Source organism: Rhinopithecus bieti, unplaced genomic scaffold (genome assembly GCF_001698545.2).
Source record: "Rhinopithecus bieti isolate Rb0 unplaced genomic scaffold, ASM169854v2 scaffold_757, whole genome shotgun sequence".
Lineage (NCBI taxonomy): Eukaryota > Metazoa > Chordata > Mammalia > Primates > Cercopithecidae > Rhinopithecus > Rhinopithecus bieti.
The window spans coordinates 1,841,540-1,855,592 of NW_016803289.1; the positions used below are offsets into that span (position 1 = coordinate 1,841,540).

General features: G+C 42.4%; 2 protein-coding genes across 2 annotated transcripts in view; one reads left to right on the forward strand and one right to left on the reverse strand.

Moving 5' to 3' along the window:
• Window positions 1–1,406: 1,406 nt before the first annotated feature.
• Window positions 1,407–14,053, reverse strand: part of DPYSL3 (dihydropyrimidinase like 3) — a 123,309-nt gene continuing 110,662 nt past the window's right edge. The window contains 7 exon segments of the mRNA XM_017872415.1: window positions 1,407–4,686; window positions 4,689–4,736; window positions 6,148–6,310; window positions 8,470–8,649; window positions 10,546–10,716; window positions 12,145–12,286; window positions 12,992–13,148. Coding sequence (XP_017727904.1) covers window positions 4,649–4,686; window positions 4,689–4,736; window positions 6,148–6,310; window positions 8,470–8,649; window positions 10,546–10,716; window positions 12,145–12,286; window positions 12,992–13,148 — 899 coding nt within the window. The 3' untranslated portion in view covers window positions 1,407–4,648.
• On the forward strand, window positions 9,838–10,534 carry LOC108529876 (60S ribosomal protein L36a-like). Its single transcript, XM_017872426.1, has one exon. It carries the CDS (start codon window positions 9,882–9,884, stop codon window positions 10,254–10,256), a length of 375 nt encoding a protein of 124 aa, XP_017727915.1. The 5' UTR covers window positions 9,838–9,881; the 3' UTR covers window positions 10,257–10,534.

Consider the following 14,053-nt stretch of genomic DNA (forward strand, 5'->3'; position numbering starts at 1 on the left):
CTCTTTTGGCCACAGTGACTAGGTCAATGGTGAGACATGCTCCAAGCCAGACTGAATGAGTCTTTTTAGCTGGAACTATTGAGGGACTCTCTCCCTCTTTTGAGGTTACTAAGCAGGTGAAATGAAAATCTGGAGATGCTGACAACCAACTCTGTCCCACATAAAAAGAGCTTTCCTGGTCAGGCGTGGTGGCTCATGCCTGTAATCCCAGCACTTTCAGAGGCCGAGGCAGGTGGATTACTTGAGGTCAGGAGTCAAGACCAGCCTGGCCAACATGGTGAAACCCTATCCCTACTGAAAAGAAAAAAAATTAGCCGAGTTGTGGTGGTGCGCGCCTGTAGTCCCAGTCAGGCTGAGGCAGGAGAATCACTTGAACCCAGGAAGTGGAGGTTGTAGTGAGTTGAGATGGCGCCACTGTACTCCAGCACTCCAGCCTGGGCAACAGACACTTGTCTCAAATTAAAAAAAAAAAAAAGAAAGAAAGAAAGAAAGAAAAAAGAGCTTTCCTAAGAAGGAAGCATTTACTGAAGAAGGCACACAGGGCCGAAGTGGGAAGAACCAAGGCTCTGATGTCAGGGTCTAGCACTTAGACCCAACTACACTTGAGTCTGCCTGACTGAACTTTACAGTTGCACCAGACCTTAAAATTCCACTTTCCAATTTCCCCCCAGTAAACCAGTTTAACTTTTGCAATGAAAATATGATCTGCACAACAAATTAGAACTGGATTCAGCAGTGTTTCCCTCAAAAGGTGTAGTATAATAGGTTTGGTGGGATGCTAAAAGATGGTATGGGTTCGGTAGTCAAAAGCTCGAGAACCCTGAATTGGGCAAAGTTTTGAAAGATTCTTTATCACAGGATTTCTCAGAGTCTTCAAGTTGCTGATATGCACCTAAAAGCTCTAAGAAGAGTAGCTATAGCAATTAATGCTTCCGTACACTGATTTGACTTCTTGGGATCCGTTTGCTAAAAAATACACTTTGGTTTGGGCGTAGTTTGAGTTTTTCAAGTCTAGGCCAATAAAAAGAAGTAGAAAATGCTTGCAAAACAATCAAATAGCAAGGCATTAGGGGAAAGACCAAAAAAACAAAACCCCAAAACAAACAGCTTTAGGGCTCTGTTCTGGACTCAGCTAGACTTATCCCAAATGGCATATAATACTAAATTTGATGATCCACAGAAAAAAAAAAATTACTCATTCTCCAAAGTTTCAAAATGGCCATCAAGCTGGGTGGCCAAAACTAACAACTCAATTTCAAAAATAGAAGCCCCCAAGTTTTCTCCAAATAACTCTGTTATCACCAGATCTGCCTGCCCCTCTTACTAACCCTTTCGGTTCTACTGTGCAATTTTAATATTATAGGTGAAAATGCACATCACACAAAGAAGAAGCCTGGAGAACAATGTTGGTAATTTCATAGTTATTTTAATAACCAGGTTTACATTAACAGTCACTTGATGAATTTTTTTTCTTTAATCTCAGCTAAACTCAAAACACAGTTTTGTTCACGGTTCAAACCAAACAGCTCTTCAAGTTCCAGAGCTGCTTCACAGCTAGCACAGATCACGGGAGATTACTGTCTGTCCATACCCACCAGACACAGAACTGAACACCCACACACCAGTTTTCAAAGAGGGAACTTACAATGAATGCTGGCTGCCCAGGGCAGCCCATGAGTGTATCTGGGACTCAAGCTGGAGTTTTCCAGGGGAGAAAGCCTGGGAAGCTTGTGGCAAGGAAGTTGGGAATTGCCCACCCTACTGGAAAGGGCTTCTCAGGGATGAGTGAAAATCAAGGCTCAGGTGTCAGCCCTTTGTGGAAACATGACATTCTCAGTACAGATAGTCGTGAAGAACAAGGCTGAGGGATTTTGAAGGAAACCCATTTTCAGGATGACTACAATCCTGCCACTTCTAGAAAACTTCAGAAGTAAAAGAAATATCTCTACTACAGGTAACTGATTCAACAATTTCACAGACACCCTCTCCACTACCCAAGCCCGTGGGCCTCAGAGAGAACCGGGATGGATTGCCATCTGGGTTCAGAGGCAATATGAGGAGGTTGGGGGGATGGCGGGGGCATCCTCAGGGTTGGGGGGGGCAGGCCAAGGAATGAGATGGCAAAGGACAGCTTGGGAATGAGAAAGAAGATCCAGCGTGCCTTCCTATACTTGCATGAGGTGCCAGTGAATTCGAAGAGGGCCAGGACTCACCATCGTTTTCTTTTCCTGAACCTTTTGTATAGGCCTGTTTGATGTGTCTTATGAAACGAAACAAATCTGAATATAAATTTTAAAATAGTGGGAGTTATTCTCGCAATTCCCAGGGATTTCTATGCTTGGAGAGTTAGTACTGGTAAGAGAAGAAAGAGAGGCTTCCTGAGCTCATGTTGTTCCTCCCGAGGGCATTCGGGGGTTGTTCCCACAGCAAGGAAAGCTTGTGCAGAATCAAAGGTTCTGCTGGAATGGTTCACTCCGGAAGTCCAAGGGCAGTGCGAATGACCAATCTGGCCATGGAAGACTTATCTTCATGGCACAGAGAGGTCGTGCAGGGATGAGTCGGACTCAGGGGCTGAGTAACAGCAGAGCAGATAGTGCAGAAGTGAATGCTCAGAAGCGAGTTTATGTGTGTGTCTTTTCCTCTATCTGGTGGCTGTGGCTGGTACTGCAACCTGTCCCAAAGTACAACCTAGTCAATGAGGTATACGCTTCAGACCTGGCAAACTCTCTCTGCACATAAAACTGCTATTCTGAGTTCTCTGAGAGAGCCCCACATCTTTGAATTGTAAATTAAGAGCTACATTTTCCCTTTTACTACATCTCCCTTAAAAGAAAAGCACCACGTGAGCTTTAAAATAGCAAGACTCCCTATTCTAAGGGGAAATAATCTTTTTTTCATGATTTGAATAGAAGGTAGCTTGCCAGGGGAAATCCTGTTCCTTGGCTATCTCCAAATTCCTTTGTAGCCCAGTGTGTACTTTTCTCTGGTCTTCAACTTATTCAAACCTGCAGTCAGAGATAATCGTCTCTCCTAAGCACTTAAAAGGTGTCTGAGGCCTGCTCTTCTCTTCAAAGTACTTAGTACACAGGGTTACAGGTGCGACCACCTGGATTCCCCAGAGCATAGAAGTCTGATCCCAGGTTGAATATATTTCTTCTGAAAACGAGCATCTTGGTTCTATAGATTCTTACCTTGCTCACAGGACTTGCTCCAAAACTGAATTTTCAGAAGCGGCATGATAGGGAAAGAGATATTCAACTCTGACAGACAAGGTAGATCCAAGCACCCACACTAATTTCTTTTAGGTGCCCCATGGGGAAGGCTGCATCATGTCACTTCCACTCACTTGGGGGAGATTCTAGGACTGAGACACAAAGTTCCCCCAGAGTTTCTGCTAATGGAAGGGGAAACAGATGGTTTGGAATGGAAAGGTGGAACCAGGGCCACAGAATGTGCTCGCTCTGCTCAAGACTGACTTTGGCTTTCCCAAATTCCCGCTTGACTGCCCTATAAGCTGACATGACCCATGACGGTAAAAATTAGGGAACACCTAATAAAACCAACCTTCAAAAATAATTCTATTTATCATGGATGTGCCAGGATCTCAGATCAAGAGAACCAAACACAAACTGCTTGTAAGAGAGGCCCTTCATTCTGCCTCACCTGGGCTGAAATCCTAACTTGGGATGCCAGAAGCGTGCCACTCTTCTCGGTTTGCAAAGACAGAAGAGTGAGAGGTGACCTCGCCGTGTTTAGAAGGAGGCATCTTTAAGCTGTGGGCGCACTCACCATGTGGGCCTGTGCTATGTTCTCAGCTGCTGGTTTTTAAGAGCACCAAAGAGGCAGGGAGGGCAAGAGGAAGAGAAGTGTTGTTTGCTCTGTCCCTGCCTGGCCTTCTCAACCCAGGAAAGAGAAGGATTTGAAAGCAACACTGAGAAAGAGTCCTGAGCAAATACTGGCACAATCAAGCAGGTGGAAGAAATGGTTGTGTTTTGGCGTTTTAATAAATGTTCAAAGAAACAAAATTTACTCGTAGGGGACGTGACAAAGAACAGAACCCAAAGACTGCCTGCCTTCTCGGCAGACCCTGGGGGGTTGTGGTGATGTGACAGCTGCCACAGTGGCTATCTTCCATGGAAATAACGTACGCCATCAACACAATATACAACACCCCTTCTGCTCACCTGACCCACCCACCTCCCTCCTACATGCCTTACCCCAGCCCCTCTGCACCCTCTACCTTGTTCCGGGCTCCCACTACCCACTCACCCCAAATAATCTGCTTCCCTTTTGTTCATTTCCCTGACGTCCCAGCTTGTCTGTCCCCTTGTCATAAGATGCAGCACTACACACGCTCTCAACACTATGATAGAGCAGACTCTTTTACCTTAGTGGCCTGTCTGATTGCATGCATGTAAATGGGGGGAGGGGAGTCAAACAAATCAAGGCTATGCATAAACAGAAAACAAAGCAATATTCGTAAAGCTAGGCAAGCGAGAGTAACATTGGAGAAACATAAGGCTTGAGGGTTATTGATTCTTTAGATCACAACCGTTTGGATTCGCTTTCCTTCTTAAACATCGGTGTACCATTTTGGCTTCAAAACAATCTCTTCTTGCTTCTGCCCCTCTCTATGAGGAAGGTTTGCTTAACTCAGAGATGTGATATTAGAACGGCCACCTGGGGCGCCACGATGCGCTTGCTGGCTGAGCGAACCCCCTCATCCACTTGGGTGCCTACAGTTGGAAATAAATTTCCAAGGGGGGAAAAAACGGGGTGGGGGGTAGGGGGATGTGGGCAAGAGAGAAACTGGGTTAATTTTAAGAGTGCAAGATAGGAAGTGCCTTGCTGGCCTCACCTCTCAAGAAATTTCCATTCCAGTCTATCAGGTCTTTTAGACTTTTCTTATGGCCTCTGGTAAGAAAAGACAAGTTCTTATCTAGATTTCATCTGACCCAGAGCATGATAATAATACTGAGAAGAAGAACAATAAGGACGAGACACTCATTGTGGCAGGCAATGTTTTAGGTGTTTAACCAATTATCTCCTTTAATGCTCACCACCATGGTTTGAGAGAGGCACCCTTATCTGTTTTACAGAGGAGATAACTGAGGTTCTGAAAGGTTAGGTCACTTGCCCGAGATCTCACAGTGCAAAGTGGTGATGGTCAGGTCTTTGTGACAACAGCACAAAAAGAAATTTCAATGTGTGCTTGGGTCTATTCAGAAAGGAGCCTCTAAAAGCTTAAGAATTAAGGTAGCCAGAGAACGACAAGAAAAAAAAATGGCAAAAACTTTGAAAAAAATTGCTTATGCCTAGCAGAATGTGACCTCTGGCACAGCTACCTCCAAACTTTAAACTCTTTTCCTTTGTCCTTCTTCCACTAGGTCTCTCTTACCTCTTTCTCCCATGTTTCTGTTTCTCCCGTTCCTTACCCTTTCCTCATATGCTGTAATTTTACCTTTAAATGTCTTTCTTTTCTTGTTATCTTACTTCCTTCACATTTAAATTATTCATTATAGGAATGCAAATCTACATTTATTTTTCTCGATTTTAAGACTACTGGTTATGGAGCAACTGAATGATTATTTTCTAATTATATCAGAGAGTTCTTAAAGAACAGGTAAGACTAATCATATGGCTAACACATAGTAGATGTTCAATCAGTGGTAGCTAGTGTTAGCATTATTATAATTACTAGGAATGGGAGAATATAATAAAAATCCTAGGTTAGAAGACGCTACTGCAATTTGAGCATAAAAATAATTTAAGCTATCTTTTAATCTGGACAAATAAAGAAAACATACTATGTTGTATAGCACTCATAGGCTAATGCTAGAAATCACTATCAATTCTTAAGAGGGGATCAGCTCCCCACCTCTGCCCCCAACCAGGGCTGATCTCTAGGCAGAATCAGTCACCACTTCAACCTGGTCTTCAGCCTGACTGCTTTGTATTACTTTCTTACCAGGACCCCTTGCTGATTCAGGGAACCTTCCTGCTTGCCCCAGTAACCTCCCTAAAGTTGACACCAGTGCTGGGCTGGAAAACACCTTCAGGTTGAATTCTCAGGAATACCCTCTGGCCTCAGAAATTGATCTTCCCCTTCCCCGCTCTCTTATTTTTTGATAAGCCTGTCCCACTCACCGGACAGGCTAAATCCCGACTGATGAAGATTCCTCACGGGTGGGTTCGGCCGAGTAGGAGAGCCCCGAGCAGAGCCTGCGGGGGTGCCACCTTTGGGGGTGGTGGTCAGGTCAAACACAGGCCCGTCGTACATGCCCCTCGGGACGGCATGCAGGTCTGCCATCTGCAGCCAGAGAACAGCATGTCACCATTCATTCATTCTTTCATTCAGCATTTTAGGGCCTGTTCTAGGCAGCATAATTGGTGAATACAGTGTGTGTAATAGGAGACAGGAATTAGTAAAAATAAAGATAATTTGAGGAAAGGAGTAGTAGTATAAAATAAATAAAGGAGGATGTGATGATAGAGTGACAATGGAGGTGGTCAGTGAAGGCCCTTCTAAATAGATGAGCTTCGATCTGAAGGATCAAAGGACCTTGCTATGGGGTTGGGGTTGCCCAAGGGAGGAGGCTGGGGGGATACTGGGGAGTGGTGTGGATGACAGTGAAGCCAGCAGAGAGAAAGCAAGGACAGAGAGCTGAAGTGGGAATGATTATGAAATAGAAGAACAGCAGTACAGCTGGAGCAGAGGGATTGGAAGGGTAGGTCACGACATGAGGTCACAGGTCCTGGCCGGGATGGATCACATGGGAGCTCCACCCTCACACTCTTCAGCACACACCAGGGTGGGCAGGCCTTGAAGTGAGTGTCTGTGGTCTGACCCACTGACCTCTGGCTGTGGCTGTGAACTTGCCCTGGGACTGTGGAGTCAGCCAGCAACTTCCACCCAGCACATGCTCTGCTAGGCCTTGTGCCAGGCACTACGGCCTTTGGTCATGGGAAACACGGTGCCTCCCGCAAAGGGGCTTACAGTCTATTAGACAAACACTGTAAGACCACCCAAAGCAGCGGCACACAACCTCCACCCATTTCTTAACTTTGGCCAGAGGGGAGGCAATGAGGACGGGCTGCCAGACGAGCCTGACCATGCAGGATGGATCATCACAAGAAGTCCTGTCAGAGCCTCCTTCCCTGTTAGTGACTCAAGTGCTGGCACAGAAGTCAAGCCCATCAAATGTGCAGATGCTAATGATTCTGGTGATGTGATGACTGTATCTGTACTCCCCAAAACCAAGAACTCTACGTCATCAACACTTCTGTGGTTTAGAATCTAAATCACACGTATAGAAATAAAGGGTCAATACTGGGGAAGTCTCCTTCTTCTCTATTAGGCCCAAACTGGAGTGTGGAGCTCAAATTCCACAATCCTAGGGTAGGGTTAATACACATATATATATATATGTGTATATATATAGTGTGTGTATAAAAAAGTACAAAACAATAAATACAATAAATATAAATATGTGAATATATTTATTTATATGCACTTCTATATTTTAAATTATATTTATTTATATTTATTNAATCTAAATCACACGTATAGAAATAAAGGGTCAATACTGGGGAAGTCTCCTTCTTCTCTATTAGGCCCAAACTGGAGTGTGGAGCTCAAATTCCACAATCCTAGGGTAGGGTTAATACACATATATATATATATGTGTATATATATAGTGTGTGTATAAAAAAGTACAAAACAATAAATACAATAAATATAAATATGTGAATATATTTATTTATATGCACTTCTATATTTTTAAATTATATTTATTTATATTTATTGTATTGTTACAATAAATACAAAACATAATACACTATAAACTATATAAATGTTTACTTATATATATTATTCTATATTTATATATTAAGTATATATAAATATAATACATATAGTGTATACATATTTAATTTCTCTGCACCTCCATTTTTTATACATATGCACACATATGCACACGTGTATATATCTATAGACCTATACATATACACATATATCTCTGCATGTGTTTATATATAAAATCAGAGAAATAAAATTTTATTGAAAATACAGTAGCTAAAATGTTATAAGTGTTTGCCCCTGTGGAGCAACACTGGACAGAATGAGACAGGGATGTGTGGGTGTGGATTCTTGGTTCTTACCTTCAGACTTTAAGAGTAATTTTTTTTAAAAAAAATACCCCAGCCTTATTTTGAATTATTCAAGTTTAAATTATTTTCAATAAAGCACTATAAAAATGTGGGAAAAGTCATTTGGGAAAAAAAGCTCTCTTTGGCCAAAAGTTTTCAACACCCTTTTTAATAGTACATTAAGTCTGTGTAGGGATAAGACTGTCACTGAATTTCTCTGTGAGAGTCTACAGATCACAGTGCCCTGTGTTCATGGTTACTATCTGAGTGTGAGTGGGACACAAAGCCCCTGCACCACCTCGGAGCTCCCCTGCTTTTTACCTTCCTCCGTGCTTTAATGCGCTTGTAGACATAGTCGGAGAACGGGCTGCAGGGGATGAAGCGGCCTGCCCCCTGGGTCACATGCAGGTTGCCATCTTCCAGCATGATCTTGCCCTGGCAGATGACCACCAGTGGAGCCCCACGCAGCTCCATCCCTTCAAAGATGTTGTACTCTGCAGCCTAGAGACAGGGGTGAGGAGCAAAGCCACAGTAAGGGTGTCGAAAGAGGAGAAAGAGGAATGTACCTTCTCTGCTCCAGACCTTCAGTGTCATTTGCTGCTGATTCACCAGGCAAGCCGGGAAAAGCTTACCATGCAACTGCAAGCTTCCAGTGGGTAGAAGGCACCGGAGACAGATTTGCTAAGAAAAGACTAAACTTCCTAGTAAAAAGAAGTGTCCAATCTTTATTAAGGTCCTCAAGTGGAAGTCAACTTTTGTCATGGGTAATGTTCAAAGAGAAGCTGGATAACTATCCAGGATGCTGTACATCACTGTCTTGTATTGAGTCGGTGCACAGAGAGGTTATGTGGCCTTTAGGTCCCTCTAGCTCCAAATTAAATAACATGAGATGACATAATATTTAAGCAAAGGCCATTACCACCAAAAATGGGATTTCTCCCTACCTCCTTCATTTACTCAACCAGCAAGACGCATTACTGTATTGCCAGGTAATTAAGAACATCAGTTTGGAGTCAGCTTGTCTGGGTTTCAATGCTACCTTCACCATTTGCTTGCTGCACAAATTATTTAATTTTTCTGTACCTCCAATTTTTAATCTAGAAAACAGAGGATAATAATAGTCCCTACCTGTAGAAGACAAGTATGGAAACCCAATGAATTAAAAGCACAGTGCCTGAAACATAAGTGCTTAAAAATATTAACTCTTTTTAATAAGAGTGTCGAGCCTGTTTCTGTTAGGTACCGCACTTTAATTATCATCCTCCATATGAAACTCATTGTAAGGAAGTCATCAGTGCTGTTTACCAGTTATTTCCCATTCTTTCTCTTTCCAGGCACAAAGGATCATTGCATGTCCTGACTTCCGGAAGTTAGGTATGGCCACAGGACTGGCTAAGACCAGTGCCATGTAAGAGGCAGTAAGGTACACCACGTCTAGGGGAAACTTTCAGAGCCAGTAGATCATTCACTAGGTCATGTTCCCCTGTCTCAGCAATCATGAAAATATATGTAGAGAGGGAGCCTCTATCGGCCCCTGTCCCTGAGTGACTGGGATGGGCAGAGACCATCTGCTGACCTCCCTGCTTTGGAAAGCAGGAGTAGGGGGAAAAGAAAGAGAGATCAGACTGTTACTGTGTCTATATAGAAAGAAGTAGACATAAGAGACTCCATTTTGTTGTTGTTGTTGTTTTTTTGAACATAAACTCAAGATTTTATTGTCTTCATAATAAAAGATGACACTTAGAACTGGATCACTTTCTTCCCGTGCCGATATCGCTCTCGCAAGCATGGTTAAAGTCCCTAAAACCCGCCAGACTTTCTGTAAGAAGTGTGGCAAGCACCAACCCCACAAAGTGACACAGTACAAGAAGGGCAAGGATTCTCTGTATGCCCAGGGAAAGCGGCGTTATGACAGGAAGCAGAGTGGCTATCGTGGGCAAACTAAGCCGATTGTCCAGAAAAAGGCTAAAACTACAAAGAAGATTGTGCTAAAGCTTGAGTGCGTTGAGCCCAACTGCAAATCTAAGATAATGCTGGCTATTAAAAGATGCAAACATTTTGAACTGGGAGGAGATAAGAAGAGAAAGGGCCAAGTGATCCAGTTCTAAGTGTCATCTTTTATTATGAAGACAATAAAATCTTGAGTTTATGTTAAAAAAAAAAAATGGAGTCTCTTATGTCTACTTCTACATAGACACAGTTACAGTCTGATCTCTCTTTTCCCCACACAGGAGAAACACAGTTGAGGTTTTGAGTCACTGAGATTTAGGGGATGGATTGTTATTGCAACCCGTCCTAGTCTAACTACCCTGGCACACCACATAAACACATTTCTCCTGACCAAGTTCTTTGCATGCATTCTCCATTCTACTCCACTCCCACCAGAGCAAGCCTTACAGACTGGTGGTTCTTGGCAGAGACGATCTTCACAGCATCTGGATCCCAGATGACTAGGTCACTGTCAGAACCCACAGATATTCTTCCCTTGCGGGGATACAGGTTGAAGATCTTGGCAGCGTTTGTGCTTGTCACAGCCACGAACTGGTTTTCATCCATTTTCCCTGTGGCCTATTGAAATATAAGAAATTACATCTATATCTATGGCTATAGCTACATACATATCAATTGAGGGCTTCTGAACTCAGAGAAAGATGACCAACAAAGGCACAGAAATACAAAGAGGAGCGTGGTGAGCTACAGAACCTCACTCAGCAAGCTCGAATTAGTTGGGCTGTCATGACTACTCAGGCAAAATGGTCAAACACATGGTTTAAGATTGAAGTTACTGCTCCTGAAGTAAGCATTTTTTTCTGTATGTTCTTACATTTACTAATTTACTTCTTCTAATTTCAAAAAGGATTATAGAGGGTTCAAAGTAAAACAAACGTGATTATAATCCCATCCTTTAGATATGTATTTGTGTTTGTATATGTCGTGTGCATAGAATAAATATGAAAGAACCTCACTCAAATGATAACAATGGGTTCTCTGGGTTGTGGAATCGAGATATTTTTGTTTTCTTTCAAGTGTGTGCTTGTCTGTAGTTTTCAAATATTCTTTACTGAGCATGTGTCATGTTGGTAATTTAAAAATATATATTATCTTGGAACTATTCCAAATAGTGCCAGGATAAATATATACGTACTGCTCTGCAGTATATGAAAAAATAAACACTATGTGAGAGAACAGACAACAATATTTATATTTTCCCTCTTTTCAAACCAAAAAGCCTCTTTACGGAAAGAATTGAGTTTAAAACCTAGCTTTGAGCTTCCTGAGAGCAAAGAAGAAAAAGAAAACTCAGTGAAATTACACTGTGTAGATTAATGAGGCATTAGTATACATAACCCTGATAAGAATGTTTTTAGGATTTTTAAAATGAAACATAGAGGAGTAATCAACTTAACAATAAGATAATTATTGATTTTACTAAAATCTTTGAGAGAGTCTTAATTTGAATGGTTCTTTCTTTTGTCAGTCCTTGTGATATGAACAAGGAAAATAAAACAGGCCAGTTGCCAGAAGACATTTAGAGATAATCACTTGTATTGCCTGAATGACCATATGCCCTCAGTACAGAGCGTCCTTGATAAGCAAGATGACTTTGGTCTAGACACAGACTCATTGCTTATCATTTCAAAGGATTATATCCAGTTCTTTCAAAAGAAGTCATAAAACTATCCAAACAAAAAAATTAACTCACTATTATTTTAAGTACAGGCTATTCGTTCACTCAGATGAAGGAGTTGGATGTCTGGTTCCTAGTCCTAACAGTCTAGATGAGGAAGCCTCCTTCACAATGCGAGACCTTAGTATTCATCACACTAGAAGGAAATTTTCCACAATGCCTGAGCCACGTGGTTCCAGAGACATCTCAGCAGGTACGAGATCCCATCTGCACTCGCAGTGTCACCAGCCCAACTGGTGACAGGAGGTTCTGATCTGGCCCATGGATGTTTTGGCCCTGGCTACCCTCCCATGACCTCCATGCCTTACCACAGCCTTGTCCCAGATGACAGACATCCGCTCCTCCACACCATTGGTGCCCTCAGGAATGGCTGTGAAGTTGTCCTTTCCAATTGCTTTCTGGGCAGTGCTAAAGGTGCAGTGGGCACTCCCAGATAGTTGCAGATCCCCGCTGGCAAAGGAGAAAAGCTCCATATGAACAGGAGAGATGGCTGGAGGCACACACACTGGGAGCTTAGAATCTTGTGTCTACTGTGAGGGTTTGGACAGTGACTACTTGGGTTTGGAATCTCTCCTCTACCTCTTACTAGAAATACGAGCTTGGATGAGTTTCTTCCCCTCCCTGGGCTCAGTTACCCCATCTAGAAAGTGAGGGGGTGGGGTTAGATCATCTCTTTTGTAGCAAAATAAAATGGACTCAAATGAGCAATGTCACAATCCTACATGTCTGCAGAGGGCAGCAACAAAGGAGTCTCCCTATAATTTTGATTGCCATCATGACCAGCTATTTGAACTTAGGCAAATGATTTAGCTTCTCTGACCTTCAGTTGCTTAATATGTAAATGATAAGAGTACCTCACTCATAAAGTTGTTAGGAGAAACAAATGAGACTGTGAGTGTAGTCTTACCATAGAGCTTGGCACATAATAGGTTTTAACTGCTATTACCATTATAAATATTATGACTCTATTAATGTTTAAAATAGGATGGGGAAGAGCCTATTTTCTACTCTCAAGACTGCAAAAGAATTCCCAATACATTGTTCACACTGCAGACTCTGGTCTAGTTGATAGATGGGACTGCTCCAGTCCTCAACCCAGCTGGCCCCAAGAGATGCTTTCACAAAACGCCTCCTGCTGGGCATTTCTGCACCAACCTGGCCAGCAAGGAGTTGATGTAGTCCGGAGTGGTTGGGTCAGGGCTCAGGGGTGGGGATGTTACAAATGCAGCCGCCTTGGCCCAGTTCTTGCTCCAGTAATGGGTTCCATCTATGCCAAGGCTGGCAGTGATGGGCTCGCCAAACACCACGTTTCCTAGCAGGGACAGGAAATAGACAAGTGGTTAGCATACAGTATGTGCTGCACTGGGCCCCGCCTATTTAATTAAACTCCTAAGCCTACCCAGGACTGTGTCTCACAGTCAGACAGACCTGGGTTCAAGTCCATGTTCCCACCTTTTCTAAGCCCCTGCTTTCCTGTCTGCTAAATGTGACCAAGTTTGTATTCCCTAGATTAAAAGAAGCAATTGGTTGTTAGATGCAGTGTTAATTCTCAAATTTTGAGGCAAATTAAAATTTGAGGCAAAATAAAATAAAATATACATATTGATTTTAAGATTCATCCTCATTTCAGAGATACTAAAATGCTCCAGTTCTTGCCCTAGTAATGGGTTACATGTATACCAAGGCTGAAATAGATATATTCTGAAATTGATGAAACGAGATGATGTCTACTTCTTAGGCTTGTGAAAATGAAAAGATATGGCATATGTGAAGCATCTGGCACCTAGAGGATGCTTGGTAAATATCGCTTTCTTTACCTGTTACTTCTCCCCACAGTAGGGGCCCAAAGTCCCAAATGTGCCACCACCACTGGGAATTGCTAGATCCTCCCATTATAATGATATGCTTTGGTTCCATAAAGTAAAATCCATTCGTGTGGATTAGAGACTCTCATGATTTTTTTTTTTATCATGTTTGTTACTCCTAACATGATGACTTGCTAAAAGTCACCCAATAACCTAGGACACATCAAATATGAGACTAGCTTCTTGGATTCTGCCTCAAAAATTAGGGACTTAACTACCCAAACCATGGAGAGGGGATAAAGGCTATTGGAATATACACTGATCTAAGCTGTTTAGCTTCTTTAAGAAGAAGGAATATAGAAAGCATAGAAAATATAGAATATAGAAATATATAAAATAAATATATAAAAAT

Bases quoted from the DNA above. Each gene is read 5' to 3' on its own strand.
- LOC108529876 (XM_017872426.1), top strand. From the start codon at position 9,882: ATGACACTTAGAACTGGATCACTTTCTTCCCGTGCCGATATCGCTCTC.